Source organism: Canis aureus, chromosome 35 (genome assembly GCF_053574225.1).
Source record: "Canis aureus isolate CA01 chromosome 35, VMU_Caureus_v.1.0, whole genome shotgun sequence".
Lineage (NCBI taxonomy): Eukaryota > Metazoa > Chordata > Mammalia > Carnivora > Canidae > Canis > Canis aureus.
The window spans coordinates 8,343,987-8,364,446 of NC_135645.1; the positions used below are offsets into that span (position 1 = coordinate 8,343,987).

At 42.9% G+C, this 20,460-nt stretch overlaps 1 protein-coding gene across 1 annotated transcript in view; it reads right to left on the reverse strand.

Annotated features, from left to right (window-relative positions):
- The window catches only part of ARHGAP31 (Rho GTPase activating protein 31), a 110,970-nt gene that overhangs the window by 41,976 nt on the left and 48,534 nt on the right, over positions 1–20,460 (reverse strand). Inside the window, exons 2-3 of the mRNA XM_077883792.1 lie at positions 2,512–2,614; positions 127–271 (exon numbers count right to left, since the gene is read on the reverse strand). Of these exons, the coding sequence (XP_077739918.1) occupies positions 127–271; positions 2,512–2,614 (248 nt within the window). The remainder of the gene's footprint in view (positions 1–126; positions 272–2,511; positions 2,615–20,460) is intronic.

Sequence of the window (20,460 nt, forward strand, 5' to 3'; positions counted from 1 at the left end):
CCATTACCTGGCTAAGATAATGTCAACCATCTGGTGAGTTTTATTATTGTTATTTCAGTGCTGAAACTCTCCTTGGCCAGTCCATGAGTCCCACCCAGTAACCATAATGGAAATCCAAACACTCACCGTGAATTTCTCATAGAGCTCATAAGTCAGGAGAGGGTTGGGCAGCTCCCTAAAGTAGAGCTTGCAGAGTGAGCCCACACAGTGAATGTCCTGGAGGTACACTTCCCTTGTCAGATCTGGACATTGATCTGAGCCAAACTCTTGCCTGAAACAACACAGACAGAGACATAACAATCCCAGGAGCATGTGTTCCATGTCAGCAGCTGCTTGGCTGCTAAGGGGTAAAAAGACCCTAAACTGCTGATCTGACTCTATTTTTGACCTTGATCAAAATGACCTTCTATTCTTCGCATAGGGAAAGCAGGGGAAGACTTCCACTTCAGGTCTGGATCTTCCCTGTAAAAGCTGCCTTCATTAGAAAAACATAATGCCCATGTACAAATGGATTTCTCAGGCCATTATGTCTCAGTTTCAGTTATGAACAGTAGGGGAAATATGAAAACAATTTGCCAGAAAAGCCTGTTGAGATTTCAGTTCTCCAAAATATTGTTCTAAATGAACTTCTCTATCTTGGAGGAGAGACCAAAATCAGGGTGAGTCAGATTGTTATCATTCATCTCCATATACTCACGTCAACAAACTTGTTTTATCTGGAGACTCAAACCCTTCTAAGCTGCCTGATACTGACTCTCACGGGATAGATGAGAGTATAAGTATCTTGTGAACAATGTACAGGGGGGTGTTTGGGAACAACATCAGATTCCAGGCCTTGTTTCTAATTAAAAAAGGATTTCTTTACTAAGGTGATGTGAATAGACTGCCTCAAATAATATATGCTTCCAAGTTAAAAAATCTGTTTAAAAAATGACAAATTTGAGCTTCCATACAGAGGAGAAGTTAGGTTTCTCGAGAGGATTCATTTGGTGGCCAATTGGTGGCAAACTCAACAGGGACTCTCAGAGCCAGCACTTCAAAACAGCTTGCTGCCCCTTTTCCTGTCACCTGGTTCAGATGTCTAACAAAGGGTGGGGAAATCCCAGATGCTGTTGGAACCTGAAAGGAGAGGGGTGGGGCTCCAAAAAGAAAACCCTGTATCGGCCTTATAAATTCATGGGTGTGTGTTTGTTTTGTTTTTTAAAAGAGAGCAGAGGAGCAGAACAAGAATAATTCATTGATTTAGCCAGAATATCCCTGTTGAGGCTAAGGTTGGTCCTTTAATGAAAAAGAATTGGCTATTGCCCAAGTGTTCTCCCACCATACCAGCTACGGTGCAGCAAATTTCAGAGCTAAGAGTAAAACATTAAAAAGTATTTGTTGTTGAAACTCTAAAAAATATCACGCGAGTAAATTCGTGAAATTATGTAAGCACATAGATCTGTTAAAATCTACGATTGCAACAAACCAATTAGTTTTTAACAGCCACCAGTTCTCCAGGAGTAAAAAGGATGTCTTATTCCTTTGGTATAATGTCATTACAATTGTGAAATGAGGGGGAGGGGCAGAAAATAAAATCAGAGGAAGAAGATGAATTAACTATACCAACTATTAAATTTAATGGATTAATCTGGTAACATGAATGTTTTTATTGTTTTATTTATTTATTTTTATTTATCATTTATTATTTTTAAATTTTTAATTGATTATTTCTTTGTTTTTGTTGTTTTAAAAGTCTACACTTATAACTAAATGTATAATAAATACACACAAATAACACCTGATAAAACATTCTATATGTACTATATATCTACTTCTTTTATTGTGTATATATATATATATATATATGTAATACATATAAAACATGCACATACATATCTGTGTTTTGTGTGAAGGCTATTGTACTCTTAATTCAATGTGATAGATATTTCTTCCAAAAAGCTCTAGGATATATTTTAGAATTGTTTAGGATAAACCTATAGAATTGGAAATAGTTCAACTATCCCTAATTTTCCAGATCTCGGCCTCAACGAGAGAAATGCACAATCATGCAGATTTTTGATTTCCCGACCAACTGAAAAACCAAATGTTGAGTGTGTGCCAACAGAAAAACTAATATCGTCTTCAAGTCCTGAACACCGTGTAACCAGGATCTAACTGAGCTCTGGGTAGGCAAGTGAATGATAACAAATGATGTTATCCTAACTTGCGATTTAAATCATTTGAGTTCAACCGAATCCACCTAAGAAGGATAAACCTGGCACAAGACAAAAAAGCAGATTAAAAACCCTCTCAGGAGCTTTTGTTGGAAAGAATTACATCAGACTAGAGGATTTCCTGATTAGATTAAGAACAGCTCGACATCTGAAAACATCACACTTGATCTTCTGCTCTGCTACCCTTCCCACAACTGCTTTGGGTTTTTGGTACTCCCAACCTTGGCAGACAGAGGTATGGACAGAAGAAGGATCATGGGAGAATTCTTTGGGGAGCTATTATCTTCTAGCTTACCTTAGCCTTTGTATATTTGAGGTGACTCCCGAAAGCCGATAAATTCCATCCACGATGCCGTGAGTCTCTATAAATTCCGCACAGCTCTTCAATACGTATGGAACTATGTAAAGAAAAAAAAATAAAGTATTAGATAGAAGTCTAATTGTCCTTTAAAGATATCCTTTTAAAAATCCAGGTAACTTCAAGGAGAAGCAAGTATGGAATGCGTACGAGTTGCAAGTGGAAGCAATTACTTTTAAAAGGTAGACGATCTTCTTTTGTATTTAAAAAAAATCATGAGGTTTTGTTAGAGTTTAGAAAAGTCATGTGTTTTAAGAGTTGGTTGAGTTTTCTTAAAGAATTTGAAAAATATGCAAACACTTAGATTTTGAAACCAGCAGTGACCTTGGAAATCCCACAACTCAATCTCCTCATTTCACTGGTTCTGCAAGTGTGGTCTTCTGACTGGCAGCATCAGCATCTGCAGCGAACTTGTTGGGTGTGCAAATTCCCAGGCCCCACTCCAGACCCACTGAAGCAGAAATTCTGGAGGTGGGGCCCAGCAATCTGTGTTTTAAAAACCTTCCAGGTGGCTGTTGCACCATACAATTGCCTATTGTACACATGAAGAAACCAAGTGTGCAGATAAATTTACTTACCTCACTCAAGATTATTTGTTGCTTATGAAAAGTAATTAACACATGGGAAAATGCTTATAAGTAGGTACAAGAAAAACAAGGCACAAATTCAAATATACATTGTGAAGGAAAAGAGACTGAAAATGTCTACCAGGATGTTAAAGGTGATTAAAAGGTCAAAGAGTTTTAAAATTTTTTTAATTTTTATTTTATTTTATTTTTTAAGATTTTGTTTATTTATTCATGAGAGACACAGAGAGAGAGGCAGAGACATAGGCAGAGGGAGAAGCAGGCTCCCTACAAGGAGCCCAACGCAGGGGACCCAGGGATCACACCCTGAGCCAAAGGCAGATGCTCAACAGCTGAGCCACCCAGGCGTCCCTAAAGGGCTTTTTTTAGAAGGTGAGAACCATCCTCCACCAAGATCACTAAAGGGGTCCAACCAGTCATTGATTGACCAGACTACATAAAAGGGACCAATATGGCCTTTTGAATTCCTGCCACTCCAGAAGCTCAATGCCCAAGTAGAAAAGTCTGGATATGCTAGCCTCTCCTCAAGACTGACCCTGATTGGCCCAGCCAGCTGAGTGACACAGAATGGCAGCTACAGGCCTTTTGGGATGGCATGGAGAAAGCAGCAAGTCACTTGCCACTTTGGTCCCTGGAGTGATCCACCTGAGGTCCCTTCACGAGAGTGCTGTGGATGGTAGTTTTTTTTATGGAGCTGCCCAAGCCTCGGGCACTGAAATCTTCAGTTGTGGAGGGGGTGGGGTGTAGGAACTCCATGAACTAGTGCTTGGGTTAGCACTGTGCTCCCTCCCCCCAAAATATATCCAATCCATTAATGACTTGGGTTTAGAGTAACACCAATCCATTAACACTTAATGTATACAATCATGCCTGCACACAATTGCAAGTTGGGCTGGATTTTTACATAAATAGACACCAGGTACTCAGACTCAACACTCTTCCTGGAGTCCCTATTACAATATTTTCTAAACATTTCCCACCATTTCTTTCAACCACTAACTATAATTTTGGATGCTCAGTAAAATTTGTCCTACTTAAAGTATTCCATCCATCTTTCAAAGGCCGTGCACCCCCAGGACCATTCCTCTCCAGGACACATCCATGGACAGATCCATTTTGCCCTGATCTTTCATGACTGGAAATGGGGAAGGACTTCTTAGTTATCCCAGGTGGGAAGAGGGCCGGGAATGGACTCGGGACTGGAAATATTGAGACCAGCGACTAACAAGGTGGAACCACTCACTATGAGTGAATACAGGGTGGGAGCAGAGTGTGGTGGAGAAGGGGCTGTGAGGGTGGGAAGGGGTCCAGGGCCCCTGCCTGGCTTTCACCAGAAGAGCTATCCTTTGATCAGTCTTATGAAATAGTGTTCCTCATGAGATTTTTGTCTCTCACCCCATGCCTCTAAGTAATAAATAAATAAATAAATAAATAAATAAGGAGGCAAAGAGAGTTCCAGTGGTTAAAAAAATTGTTTTGGGTTTTTTTTTTTTTTTTTGTCTTTGTTTTCTTTAACCCCTATCATGCACAATAATGGCCCAACTCTTTCCCTACCGCACCAAGCTGCTGTTTTTGGAACCTGCCTGCCACATTTGGTCTATGATTGAGAACACAGGTTTAGATATCAAACTGCCTTCATAACTTCAGGCAAAATACATATGTAATAATTCTGTTTTTCAGTTTCTACATCTATAAAATGAGGATAATAGTGATATTAACCTCATATTTTTTTTAACCTCATATTTTTGGATTGAATTAATACCTGTAAACATTTAGCACAGATCCTGATATATACTAAGCATTCTAAAATGACAGTTATTATTTCTACTTGAAGCCTATTTGTGATATAAGTTCATAATTTGTGAGATGTAATCTTAGTGAAAATAATCTGCCTCCTCTCATCCAATGGGTGATTAGGGTAGAGCGAATCAACCTCTTACGAGTTGACACTCATCTCTACTATTTGGAATGGCTTTTGTGTCCTTCTTTGGTTAAATTTTATTTTATTTTATTTTTTTAGATTTTATTTATTTGACACACACACATACACACACAGATATAGCAAGAGAGAGCACGAATGGGGAAGAGAGGGAGAAGCAGGCTCCCATAGAGCAGGGAGCCCAACATGGGGCTCAATCCCAGGACCCTGGGATCATGACTTGAGATAAAGGCAGACGCTTAACTGACTGAGCCACCCAGGTGCCCCTGGTTAAATATTTCTGTTTGAAGATAATTTTGCTTGTCTAAAGTCTCTTTTCTATGTATTGAGGTATGTCTTCATAACACAAAGGCAGCAGGATTCAACAGTGTACAGATTTTGAGTTAGAGTCCCAGGGCTATGGTTGGCCTTGGTGTGTTCCACAGCGTGTGCTCGTACGGAGGTGTATGGCTATCGTGCCAGGCAGGGCGCAAGTGGACTCAAGAGCTCTGAGCATTCCCAAGAAGGACTCACAACAAAAGCCCTGGACTTGAAAGGCTTTTATAAAACACTCTACATAAGGGGTGGTGCAGGGTCACCCACCCATCCTATCCCATTCTCAGGTAGGGCCCTCCCAGCACCATAGCTCTTAGCTGTAACTCCTCAGGTCTGTTTGGTTTAAAGGTGGAGAAAACACATTCCCGGATGGGGCCTCTGCCGTAAATTTATTCTGGCTTTGATACAGAGGCCCTAGAACCTTTTGTCCACAGCTCTGTTTAAACAAGAGGCAATATTAAAACAACTCAGGGGAGGAGGCCATGGTCCTAGTCCCTGAGGAGTGTTAGCTTTCCTGGATTCTGGTCGTAGGCTGAGTTGGAAGATGTAGGGATTCTCCATCAAACTCAGCAAATGGGAAAGGATCCACTTAAACTCTGTAATCATCCAGTTCTAGAGCCAGAGCAGTGGTTTTCCAACTGTGGCCCTCAGGTCAGGTATTCAAGCAGCAGCTGCCTCCAGGAAATTCTGAGGCGTGCTGAGGTTGAAGAACCATTAGACAAGACACGGGCGTCTCCTACTTTAATGTGACACAAATTGCTGGGATCTTGTTAACATGTGTGTTCTAACAGGGGAGGAGTGTCAAGAATTTGCATTTTTAAGAAATTCCCAAATGATAGGAACACTGCCCTCCTGCTTCCCACACTCAGGGTAGCAAGGGTCTAATGGTAATACTGGTGCATGAGTGATGCTGCTCGGGCTACTAGGAGTTTAGTCTCAAAGTCTCAGATTTCTTTAGATTGTTATACCTGAGGTCCAATCAAACTGGGGACAACCTAGGATTCTGGGCAGGGTAGAAGTTTGACACAAAACAGCTAAACAGTGATAGATGGAAAGAAAGCTTTCACTGTCAACTCGGGCATGGGTGATGTTAGAGGTCAGTCACAGAGCTGGTTCTGCAGATTTATCATGGACTCAAAGCACCTGAAGTCCCCTCCTACAGAGGTACACACCGTTGCTGATTGTGATATAATGTTCTAAGTTCTTTGAACTGTTGTGCTGAAGGTTCTCAATGACCCTTTTTTGTTTTATTTTTCCTGGATCGACAATCTTGAATGTTAAATTTTAATCTTGAGCACAAAATAAATCTTGAAGTATTCTGATGGAAAAGAAATACTCTGCCTTGGATTTATGCTTTCCAGTTGACACATTTTAAAGTCCTGTGGCTCGTTTGATCCAAACTGGTGCAACTAAAAGACATTTTATTACTTATAAAATAATGTGGGGGCACTTCTTCCCTCAATTCCTCACCTCTCCAAGGGTTTAGTGTAATCATTTCTCTGTTGATTCATTTCTCTGAGTCCCCCCAAAAGTAATGTCTGCTAAACTGCCCCACTTCCCTTTGTAGCCAGGACCTGATCAGATCTGGACATAGAGATTGGAACAAGCACAGTTTTACTTGGTTACTTATGTGGTTGTGGCAGCCATGTGATTTCATAGTGCAAATTGCATTTGGGTTTTAGGAAAACATGATCCTCTTTCCTCCCTGTTCTGGATTTTTGTTAAGGTCTTCTAGTAATCAGATATCATCCCTCTCTGAGTCCTGCATTCCTAATCTTTAAAGTGAAGTCTAGAGGCACCTTGGTGGCTCAGTAGGTTAAGCGGCTGCCTTTGGCTCAGGTCATGATCTTGGGGTCCTGGGATGGAGCCTCAGGTCATTGGGCTCCCTGCTCAGTGGGGAGTCTGCTGCTTCTCCCTCTGCCCCTCCCTCCCCTTGCTCTGCTTTCTCTCTCTCTCTCAAATAAATTTTAAAAAAAATTTTTTTTTTTTTAAATAGGGGCCCCTGGGTAGCTCAGTGGTTAAGCATCTGCCTTCCGCTCAGGTCATGATCCTGGCATCCTGGGATTGAGTCCCACACTGGACTCCTTGCAGGGACCTGCTTCTCCCTCTGCCTGTGTCTCTGCCCCTCTCTGTGTGTCTCTCACGAATGAATAAATAAAATCTTAAAAATAAATTAAAAAATAAAGTCTAATGTTGTATACACACAATGAAATCCTACTCAGCCATAATAAAGAATAATATAGCTAGCATATGGGCGAGACACCAGACTATAAAAGAGTACATGCTGTACACTTCCGTTTATGTTAGAAAATGCCACTAATTTATAGTAGGAGAAAGCAGGGGAGAGGCAGGAGGTAGGAATTGGGAAGTGGTCAGGGAAATTTTCTGGAATGAAGGATATATTAATCATCTTGACTGAGGTGGGGCCACGGGTGAGTGAAGAATTGATGCTTGCAGGAGGAAGGTCAGAGAGTAAGGGAGATAAGCCCCTGCACAGAGAAAAAAGTCTCTGAGAATGTGCCACTGTGCATAGGGCAGAGAGTGAGGTCTTTTTTTTTTTTTTTTTTTTTTTTTTTATTCATGGGAGACACAGAGAGAGAGGCAGAGACACAGGCAGAGGGAGAAGTAGGCTCCCTGCAGGGAGCCCGACTGGATCCTAGGACCCCAGGATCATGACCTGAGCCAAAGGCAGCCGCTCAACCACTGAGCCACCCAGGTGCCCCGAGAGTGAGGTCTTTAAGCAGCACTGCTATGCTCTGACTGAGGTGGCCCTATGGCACTTTTTTCTTGAGATGGAATAAAGATTTCAATTACTTTTCCATTATTCCTGGCTGTCAGCTGAGAACTTCCCAGGTCCCCTCCACCCCCGGTGAATCTAAGAGCTGTCACAGTGGCTCCTGGAAACTTCTCTCTGCTAGCTCCTACTCTTTATTTCTGTTCCACTCTTTCTGTCCTGCATCTCCAGCTTTTTTGTCCCAGGCTCCCCTCAACCCTCTTTGAGTCTCAGCTTGCCTAGAGGTCACTGTCCTCCACGATTTCCCCTCTGGTTCTTCTTCCTCCTCTTATTGTAACTTCTTTCTACTCTCTTCCTCCTGGCCTAGTGTGGAGTTAAAGAAAAGTTTGAAAATGTGTGGTATTGATTTTTTTAAATTTTTTTAAAAATATTTTATTTATTTGAGAGAGAGAGAGAAAGAGAGCACAGGGGCAGGAGGGACAGAAGGACAGAACCTCAAGCAGACTCTGTCCTGACTACGGAACCGACCAGGGCTTGATCTCATGACCCTGAGACCGCAACCTGAGCCAAAACAAAGAGTAGGATGTTCAACGAACTGACCCACTCCGGCACACCTGCATGGTATTGATTTTAAAAAGTATAATGTTCCCTGTTCTTTAAAAAGGCAAATTAACTGCTTTTTAATTTTCTAAGGAAAAATAATTTAAAATATTCAGGCTTTGGCATGTTTCCCTAGGAAGAAAGTTTTTTTTTTTAATTTGAATCCTTAAAAAATTCAGATATAATTCAAATGCTGTGAAATTCACCCTTTCAAAAGCATATAGTTAAGTGGTTTTGAGTATATTACAGAGTTAAGCAACCATCATATTTCAGAACATTTTCATTACCTCAATTCCAGGATATTTCCATATATGTAAGCTTACTTCATTGCAACAATTTTTGTAATAGCACAAGATTGTCCATCAATAGAAGGCCGCTTTATAAATATAGAACATCCATATAATGAAATACTATATAGTTATTAAAAGGAATGAGAAAACTTTCATGTACAGATACAGAGTGGTCTCCAAGGTATATTGTCAAGCAAAAAGAACAAGATGGAGACAAGCATGACAGTATGCTAGCATCTGTTTTTTAAAAGGAGAGAATAGAAGAATAGACATGCAATTCATTTGTATATGCATTAAATATTTATGCATGGACACATAAGGAAGTCATTAGTTTAGCTGCCTACAGGACAAGGAATGAGGGGGTGGGCTAGGGCTGTAAGAGGGAGACTTTGCATCATATATTCTTTTATACTTTTAAATTTTGCACTGTAAGAAAAGATTTTCATGAAAAATGAAATTTAACAACAACAAAAAATGAAATTTAACAAATATTTACTGCAAGCCTGATCTTATCCAGCACTGAGTTGTGAGCTCCTTGGGGGCACTGTTTGTTTGTTTTTTTTTTTTTTTTTTTTATGATAGTCACAGCGAGAGAGAGAGAGAGAGAGAGAGAGAGAGAGAGAGAGAGAGGCAGAGACATAGGCAGAGGGAGAAGCAGGCTCCATGCACCGGGAGCCCGACGTGGGATTCGATCCCGGGTCTCCAGGATCACGCCCTGGGCCAAAGGCAGGCGCCAAACCGCTGCGCCACCCAGGGATCTCCTTGGGGGCACTGAAGACAATATTGTGTCTCATTCATCCAGAAAGCATTGAAAACACAGGTACCTAGGGCACCTCGGTGGCTCAGTGGTTGAGCATCTGCCTTCAGCTCAGGTCATGATCCCAGCATCCTGGGATCGAGTCCCACATCAGGCTCCCCACAGGGAGCCTGCTTCTCCCTCTGCCTATGTCTCTGCTGCTCTCTCTCTTTCTGTGTCTTTCATGAATAAATAAATAAAAAATCTTAAAAAAAAAACCACACACAAAAAACCCCACAGGCACTCAAGATATTTTGCTGAATAGGTGATTGGTCATTTTTCTCCAGATGGGGTTTTCCATGCTCCATGGATATCTAGATTCCATACTCATTGTGTATCAGGCATTGCATTAGAAGTTTAAAAAAAAAAAAAACAGCATTCTCCATTCTATAATCATAGCCAATTGATGAAATAGGTGGAATTCTCACCTAACAATGTGACACTTGATTCTGATTGGTTAGGTAAACTGCCCAACATCACACAGCTAGTAAATGTCAGAGTTGAGCTCCAAAGCCAGGTGTGACTGACTCCAAAGTCCATGTTTTTTTCATAGTATTACAGTGTGTGTGTGTGGGGGGAGGGGATGCTGGAAAAGCCTTGCCACCATGAGTTGGTGGCCAAGTATGGAGATAGTATTTGAGAAGAGCTGATCAGTTATTGCCCTTTATCACCCAAATGCCTGAAAATCTACCACTGCAGGGCTTAGGCATTTAGTACCTAGTGGTTAATATCTATTTCAAAATTCTTCTTGGGATCTCTAGGTGGCGCAGCGGTTTGGCACCTGCCTTTGGCCCAGGGCGCGATCCTGGAGACCCGGGATCGAATCCCACATCAGGCTCCTGGTGCATGGAGCCTGCTTCTCCTTCTGCCTGTGTCTCTGCCTCTCTCTCTCTCTCTCATAAATAAACAAAATATTTAAAAAAAATTCTTCTTGAAAAAGTTCCAAAGGCAATATATGTTGATTTTTAAAAAATGAAAAACACTTCCTGATTTTAAGCTATACTATAAAGCTATAGTAACCAAAACAGTATGGTGCTGGCATAGAAACAGATGAATAGATCAATGGAACAAAATCAAGAATAAACCCAAGTATATACAATCAACTAATATTTGACAAGGGAGCCAAGGACACTTAAAAGAGAAAAGACAGTTTCTTCAATAAATGGTGCTGGTAGGGATCCCTGGGTGGCGCAGCGGTTTAGCGCCTGCCTTTGGCCCAGGGCGCGATCCTGGAGACCCGGGATCGAATCCCACGTCGGGCTCCCGGTGCGTGGAGCCTGCTTCTCCCTCTGCCTGTGTCTCTGCCTCTCTCTCTCTCTGTGTGACTATCATAAATAAATAAAATCTTAAAAAAATATATTAAAAAAAAATGGTGCTGGTAAAATCATATATTTACCTGTGAAAGAATGAAACCAGACTCATATCTTACACTACTTACAAAAATTAACTTGAAATGAATAAAGTTTAAATATAAGATCTGAAACTCTTAGAAGAAAACATAGGGAAAAAGCTCCTTGACATGGGTCTTGGCAATGAGTTTTTGGAGATGATACATAAAGCACAAACAACATAAATAAAAAGTAAACAAGTAGAACTACATAAAGCTAAAAAGCTTCTGCACTGTAGGAGCACCTGGGTGGCTCAGTGAGTTAAATATCTGCCTTTAGCTCAGGTCATGATCCCAGGGTCCTAGGATCAAGCCCCGTATTGGGCTGAGGAATTGAGCGCGGAGCAGGGAGCCTCCTTCTCCCTCTCTCTCTGCCACTCCACCATCCCACATGTGCGCTCTCTCTAATAAACAAATAAAATATTTTTTTTAAAAAAGCTTCTGCACAGCAAAAGCAATAATCAACAAGTGAAAAGACAACTTAGAGAATGGGAAAAAATATTTGCAAAGCATATATCTGATTGGGGTTAATATCCAAAGTATGCAAAGAACTCAATAACTCAAAAGAAAAAACAAAACAAAAACAAAAATAAACTAAAAAACAAAACACCAAAAAATTCATTTAAAAAATGGGAAGAAGACCTAAAAAGACATTTCTCCAAAGAAGCTATATAAAAGGTCAACAGCCATATCAAAAGATATGCAATATCACTAATCATTAGGGAAATGCAAATCAAAACCACGATGAGGTATCACCTCATGCCTGTTAGAATGGCCATTGTGAAAAAGAGAAGAGATAAATTCTAGTTTGAATGCAGAGAAAAAAGAAACTTGTGAACTGTTGATGGGATTGTAAATTGGTATAGCCTCTATGGAAAACAGTATGGAGGGTGAAAAAAAAATAGAACTACCATATGATCCAGCCAGTCCACTTCTGGGAATATTTCCAAGAGAAAGGAAAATACTAACTCAAAAAGATATCTGCACCTGCCTGTTCAGAGTAGCACTATTTACAATAGCCAAGACATGAAGACAATCCAAGTGTCCATCAATGACTTGTACACACACACACACACACACACACACACACGGGAATATTACTCAGCCATAAGAAAGAAGGAAATCCTGCCATTGGCAACAACACAGGTAGACCCAGAGAGCATGATGCTAAGTGAAATAAGTTAGACAGAGGACACAGAGGACAGTATTTACTGTATGATCCACTTACCCGTGGAAACTTAAAAACAAAACAAAACTCACAGAGAAAGAGATCAGAATTGAAGTTAACAGAGGTAGGAGGTAGGGGGAGAAGAACTATAAGATAGGTAGTCAAAAGACTTCCAGTTACAAGACAAATAACTACGAGGCATATAACCTTCAGCATGATGACCCTCGTTAACACAGCTGTAGGACATTGTAGGAAAGTTGGTAAGAGAGGAAATTCTGAGAGTTCTCATCACAGAGGAAAAAAATCTTTCTTTCTCTGCTTTCTCTTTTTATCCTAGCTACAGGAGATGATGGATGCTAACTAAATGCTGTTACAATTTCACAATACATGTAAGCCAAACCGTTATTCTGTATACTTTAAACTCACACAGTGATGCCAATTATATCTCAATAAAACTAGAAAAAAATGTGTAAAGAATAAAAAAAAAAATCCTGGTAGTATAAACAAGCAAGAAACAAATATGAAGACTACACAGTGATGGTCTCTCTTTTATATGACCCTTCCCCAAATCTTAAATGATAAAAATAAATAATACACACTAAAATGTTAATAGTAGTTACCTTTGGTTGCTAGAAACCAATTTTTGCTTTGCTATATTTTAAATTTTGCTCTTCTGAATTTTCTGTAATGAAGATCTGGAACAAATAAATTTTTTTTTTTTTTTTTAAGAAAGACACAGGTTGGGCAGCCCCCGTGGCGCAGCGGTTTAGCGCCGCCTGAAGCCCGGGGTGTGATCCTGGAGACCCGGGATCGAGTCCCACGTCGGGCTCCCTGCGTGCAGCCTGCTTCTCTGATGCCTGTGTCTCTGCCTCTCTTTCGCTCTCTCTGAATAAATAAATAAATAAATCTTAAAAAAAAAAGAAAGAAAGAAAGAAAGAAAGAAAGACACAGGTTTTTGGAAAACAAGATTCATTAAAGAAGCCAGAGGGCCTTCTGAAGTCAGTGAGGCAATTTCTAGATGTTGAAATGACCCCACTGAGATAATCACTCCTTGTTAAATAGAAGTATTTGCCTAACCTGCTGGCCTGGTGTGGCCAAGGACCAGGTCTGTTCCACAGTTGGGCCCATGATGGCGGACTGCATCTTGGGGTCCCCTCCCCTTCCCACGTTCACCATCTCAGATACCAAGTCAAGTCAGCTGTTTCTTGTGGAAATGGGAAGTCCGGATCCTCCCTCTGGTGCATACACTGACTCGCCCCAGCTGCCATCAATGCACCCCCTCCTTCCCAGTGGCAAGGATTCTCCTTAGTATAGAGAAGCCGTCTAGCCCAAAGGACACAAAGGTTGAGTAAGACTTTTGTCCTCAGAAAGACAAGAAAGGAATGGAAATGACTGTGCACCTACTTTGTGCGGATCCCTGAGCTCTACACTTCCATCCATTATCTGTACCCGACGCACAAGCACCGTATGAGGAAGGTATTTATTATCCCTGCTTTATAAATGAGGAAGCTAAAGCTCAGAGGTATTAGGGAACTTGGCCAGTATAAAAATATCAAGCCGGCTATGTCAAGGGCTCTAGAGAAGCCCAAAAAATGTGACCAAAGTCCTCCTAAAGAGACTACGCGTGGTGCAGGAGGTCAGGCAGGGCTTTGAGGTGTTGAACAAAAAGAGGAGGTTGTGGGCATTTATAGGTGCTGACGGTACAGAGGGACCACACTAGAGGATGCTGGGACAGGACCCTCGCCCCAAAGGGCTCACATGTTGTGACGTAAGTGGATAAAGAAGGACCAATCTAGGCTATGCGGTACAAACTGTCCACACTGGTTTGAGGGGTGATGGGAGATGCTATGACGTGATCTGACGCAACATGATGTTATGTATCTAATATATACCACTACACACACAGGACGCTTCCTTAAATGCCTGGCATATAACAAGCACTTAATAAATGCCTCCCACCTTCCCACCTGGTATAAACAAGGTGGGAAAGCAAGAAACGATGTGGTGAATTCCAGGAATGCTGACTAGACCAGTCTGGCAGAGAAGCGTTCAGGTAAACTGGGGGAGTTTTTAATGACAGCCCAGGAAGATTTTGTTCTGTCTTGATCTTCACTGCCAGACAAATCTTTCTAAAACACTAACTTGATGATAAAGCTAGCCTACTCTGGAACATTCGGTGGCTCCCTGTTGCCAGTAGGATGATGTCCAAGCCTGGCAGCCCTGGGACCAGACTCTCAGCTGCCTCATCAGGGCTTACCCTCAAATTCTTCCTGGCAAGGGAACAGTCCTTTGAGAAAGTTGGGTGGGGAGAGGAGATACTGTGAGGGAAAAGACCTACCCCAAGCCTGCTGCTCCAAAAAGAAAAAAAATGAAGGTTAAATGTAGAGGACCTCTGATACTTTGCTGAGAATGAAAGAGACGGGGAGAAGGCTCACTGTTTTCTAGCTCATTCCTGAAATTTCTCTAAGAAAGGAAAGTGCCTTTCTGACTCACAGGTAATAGGCTGGGGGGCCCCTGAGTGGCTCAGCGGTTGAGCATCTGCCTTCATGACCCCAGGTCATGATCCCAGAGTCCTAGGATCGAGTCCCAGAGTCCCACGTCTGGCTCCCTGCATGGAGCCTGCCTCTCCCTCTGCCTGTGTCTCTGCCTCTCTCTGTGTGTCTCATGAATAAATTAAAAAAAAAAAAAAAAAAAAAAAAAGAAAGGCTGGTTGAGGACAGTTAAATATCTAGTGGGCAAGTGGAAACAGCCTTGGAGGGGGTGGCCAGCGGGGTAGAGGATGGAGGCCGCTGTGGCCCCGAGGAAGGATGGTGCTGAGGAGAGAAAAGGGGGGGACGGGATGGGGTTGCTCACAGGGACAGCAAACCTCCCAGGAGCTCCTCGGTGGCTGGGGCTTAGCAAGCCCGGGTCACCCTGTACACGGGAACAGCACAGAAGGACCTTGTCCTGTGGCTGGCAATGGAGGCCTCTGGGCTCTGTGTCATTTGTAGACCTTTTTCTTTTCTTTTTATTAAAGATTTTATTTATTCATGAGATACCCAGAGAGAGAGGCAGAGACAGAAGCAGGCTCCCTGCGGGGAGGCCGACGTGGGACTGGATCCCAGGGCCCCAGGATCACAACCTGAGCAGAAGGCAGACGCTCAACCACTGAGCCACCAGGTGTCCCAGACTTTTTATATGCTCATCCTTCTTACTGTCTGACTTTGTTCTCAGGGTACCCGTGGGGCAGGCATCACTCACTCCACGGGGCTGACCTTCCAGTCACGCCCCAGCATACACCCAGGCTCAGCTTGTGAGCATCCATTTCCTTTTCATTGCCAATAAATCACTTAAATCCTCAATTTAACTGCATGAAGACCACAGCCAGCTTTGGTCACCTGTTCAAGGTTTTATTTCCTGGACCAGCAGCCCCTCCCTTTCTTGCCTTTCTTGCCTCTCGGGATGCTGCGGGTAGAGGCTCGGCCTTGATAACACAGACTGACCGCATCTGCCTCCAGGAAGAGTCCCAGGAGGGGAGTTGAGCAGGGATGGGAGCTGAGCAGGTTAACTAGAGATAAACAGGGAAAATAAACCTGCTTCTTGAATAGTATGCTTCACTAACACCAATCATCTTAAGAATGAGGACAATGTCACTCACTTTTTTTCTCAGCTGAGTGTGTCTGGGCCACTTTTTTTTTTTTTTTTGCATGCCTAGTGGATGGTCATGGGAGGCACTGATCAAATGCTCTGTGGGGTGTCATGCTTAATGATCATTATTTCATTTAACTCCCACAACTCTGAGGTGTCGGCATTCCTATTCCTATTTCATAGTTGGGCAGCGAAGGTGCAGTGGAGTTGGATGATTTGTCCATGGTCCCACAGTTAGCGGCGAAGCTGGGACGCAATTACAAGCCTCTTCGAGTCCAAAGACCATGCACTTTACAGGACACTTTACAAGCATAACCTCCAAGCTAGGGAAACTGAGGCACAGCCCAGGCATGGGGAAGACTAGAGAGCAGCAGGAAGCGGAGGTGATTTCCTATCCAAGAGCAACTGATGATGGACAAGGATGTAAAACAATGAGGTAAAGAAAGCTGAGTTTTCGCCCTGACCCCAGGTACCAGATTGCAGAATTCTGAGGAGAGCAACTGTTCCCCTTTTGAATTTTCCCACGGGTACTAGGTGCTGCGTACTTAGCAGTTAAAGCCACACGAATCAGCTGTATGGCTTCCAGGAAAAAGAAAAAAAGCCACTCCCAGCCTCAGACCTTCATCTGTCCCAGGAGCAAGTTTTGGATCTAGATGACTGCTAATGTTCCCCCCAGGTTGGACACCCTGCGACACATGAACTTCCTGGTGGAAGCTGGGCTAGAGACCTAGAAGGTGGACTTGACTCCTACTGGAGGCTTGTATCTAGGTCTTCAGGGCAGACCGTTAGTTTGTGTAAGTTTTGTGTTGGCTTCTTACTTGTGTGAATGACTCCTGACCTTGCCCTTCCCGTATGAATGGAAATTTGTGTTAAATAAATATAAACTTCAATCTCCGAAGGTTTACATGTATCTCCTTTGGTATAACTGGACTCCCATGAGCTCAATGATATTTTTGTTATTAGATGCCAGAGTCCCCCCAAGGACTCAGCTTTAAATGGTGGGTGGGAGTCCATCTGAAGATTCCTACCCCCACCCCACTCCCAGCCCCACCTGAGGTGACCCTGCCCTGAGGGTGAGAAATACCTTCTCTTGCTTATTGTACCTTCTGGTTTCCCGGGAGGCTCAGCTTCCTAATGGTTTCCAGACCTATGGCACCATGGGTTCTTTTCATTTCTGTGTTTTTCTAAAATCAAATTTGCTGATGAAAGATGAGGAGCATTTAGAAAAAAACAACTTCATCGCCGGTCCTCTAGGTCCATGTGAAGAACAGCCAGGTAGTGCTTATCAGCTCCTCGCTGTACCCCCTGTCCCAGCATCCTTTCATTTCCTGCCCAATATTCCCGAACTGCAGGCAGCCATTGTTTCCAGAACAGCTCTGCTTGGAAGCCTGGGTTCCTCGGCCTCCCAGCGCTTCCTGTTGTTACAAGGCCTCTCTTTCCTGCTGAAAACAAGGGCACTTCCCTGCAGTATGTAACCCTTTTGGGGCAACTAATTTCTTACATGAGCTTGTTCTGTGCTTGCAAATACTAGGTGCTCAGTAAACTTATTCCATTTAACTGTTAAAAATTTATTATTATACCAATACTGCACATATAAAGATATAGATGAGCAAAAGAAAAAAAATCACCAAATCTCACCCATTCTCTTAGCACTTAAAATCTCTACGGCGTTCAAACTCTAAGTCTCTACATCAGGCATCTACATACACAGAACTTACCATAGGACCTGGGCTTGAAGACATGCTCATTCCCAATGGGTGGAGACAGGCAGGGAGGCCTGCCTGGAAACCAGCCTCTGGACGGTCTCAGACACTAGCCTGCAAAAGCCCTTGGCAGCTTAAGGAAAGTATAAGAGATTCCCCTGCAAAGTCTCAAGACTACTCTTACAGAAAGAGAGAGCTCTTTAAGAATTTTGTTAAAAGAATTCGGGAGGAGCTCCCGGGGCAGTTGAACATGAAGGAATTGGGGAGGTGGCAGAGGGATGACATTGTTGGGGTTTTTAGGAATCAGAGTCTACTCAAGCCATCCCACCGCCAGCTGCCAGAAAGAGATTTTGAAAATGCAGATCTGATTGTGTTTCTTCTTTGCAAAGACCAAGGTCCACAGCAGGGCTAGCTGGGTCTCTCTGGTCCCTCCCCCAGCACTTTCTCTAGTCCCATCAAAGTTCCCCAAAGACCACTGCTCATACCTTTGCCTTCTCCTTCCTCCTACTGAAATACATCATCCCACAACTCTCCTGTAATCTCAAATGGAAAAAATTGCCCCAAATTGGACACAAATCTCTGCTGTATTGCCTAGAACCCTGGACATGACCCTATGATGCAAATCAAGGTATCCTGATTTCTGGAGTTTCTGTTTTGTGGTCCCAAGGAACACAGTTGAGGCATAGGATGTAGAATATTTCAGAGACTAACACGTTCCCCTTCTCCAACTTTTTCTATGAATCAGGAGGATCCCAACAAAAGATATGCTCCTGCAGAGAGACTTCACCTTCACTTCGTAGGTAATGTATTATCCTTCACATAAAATCGGCAAAAATTAGGAGCTACCTGTGGTTTATTAAAACAGCAAGCCATGCTGATATTCAAGCTTTTTATCTTAAGTCTCTGCTGCTCAAAAATGACCTCCTATTCTCTGAACATCTTCTATAAGGAACCAGCATTCCTTCAGAGAGGATACTGTAATGACCAGAACGTGCTCACTCCTCTCCCTACTCACAACGGTTATACCCCTGTCTGTACAAGTGATCTTCAGCGGGTATACCTAGGATTAAGGCTCTGTAACGAAGATGGCACAAACGACTACTGTCAGATTTCTAGATACCTTTTGAGAGGAGGAGGCCGTCATAATATATAAAGGATGCAGACAACTAGTGAAGAAAATGCTAGTTTACCGCTTAGATACCTTCATTTCTAGAGTTCGAGGAGCTAGATATCAAACAGATCTCTTTTGCTTTAAATTTCTAACTTTTGTTCTGCTTTTTCCTTAATGGCTTCAGAACTGGAATTTTCTGCAGTTTGCTATTTGCAATAGAAAATGTAAGTGCTGGATCTGATCCAAGGGGAGCCCAGGGACAGGCAGCTTTTCAACGCTAAGGGTTTCTCGGGTACTTGGAGGGGGCCAGAGAGGGAGTCAAGGAGGCCTCTGGGGCACTCTGGGCACCAGAAGGCGGCAGCTCAGCCAGGGTGTAAGCCTAGAAGAGGCTCCAAAGGGAGACTAAGTCTCTACTCACATTTGCATACAAGGAAGCCACTGTAAAGCTTCCGTCAAGGAAACAATGGCAAGAAATTGCTATTTTAAAAGACGAATCAGGATCAATCATAGGGAGGAAGAGAATCAAGAGGTGGAGAGAACTTCTGGGAAAAATCCAGGCACTGAGAGACTCACCTCCAGGTCACTTCCTCTGGGAAGCCACCTCTGATCCCAAAAGGAGGGAGTACTTATTACACAGTTTTAGAGTAGCTGATGTCCACTTGATACTTAATTGAGTGGTTCTGTTTTTGTGTTTTTAAACAACTGCTTTTTATCTATTCTGTAAACTCTGTGAGGAGCCATTCCATCTTACTCAACTTACAAGACCCTGCTCATGATCTCATCTGACAGTCCAGGAATTGACCCATTCCCGAGGAGCACCTGGACGAGGGCAGTGAGCACTGCTGGAATAACAAGTGGAAGGAAAGGTTGGCCCACGGGTGCAGGCGTCAACTGGACGTCATGGGGAACATGGCACGATGCTAAAGACCAAAGTAGAGGCAAAGTGCACCTCTGTCTCAGGTGCTTTTTTTCTTCCCAGCTCCATATTTATTTTCTCCTTTCTGGCCACCCCATCCCCACCCCCGAGCATTTACTCCGTACTTCCACTCTCCACCTCTCAGGCACCCAGCATCCTGGAATTTGGGAATGTCAGAGTCGCAAGGGACTGTACAATCTTCTTGTTGAACCTCCTTGATTTGGTGCCAGGTAAGCAAGGCTCAAGAAAGTCTGGAGACCTATTCAAGGTCACTCAGCTCTAGAGTGGTAGAGAGATCTAGAATTGGAGAGAGCCTGAGGAAAGGGGGCAGGAGTACTGAAAAGTGAGTAGGATTTCCTCTTTTCAGTTTTGAGGATTAGGGTTTAAATACCTGGTAGGCCTCTCTCTGGCCTGGACTAACTAACACTTTACTGCCAGAAGCAATTTATGATATTTAAGCTTAGGCACACCCTTCTCAGTCAAACCAAATTAAGTGTGTCTCTGGAATCCCCACACGTAAAATGCTGTGCCAAACTCTGGGGATTCAAAGAAGTATCTTATACTTATGAGACCCTGCCCATGACCTCAGCTTAGAGTCTAGTTAGTTCAATTACATGCAGTTAAATTGTGGGTGGAACAAAAATGTCAGGAAGAGCCCTTTCAGCTGTCAGGCAGGAGTCGGTCCGGTTTAATGATATCTTTCTGGAGAGAGG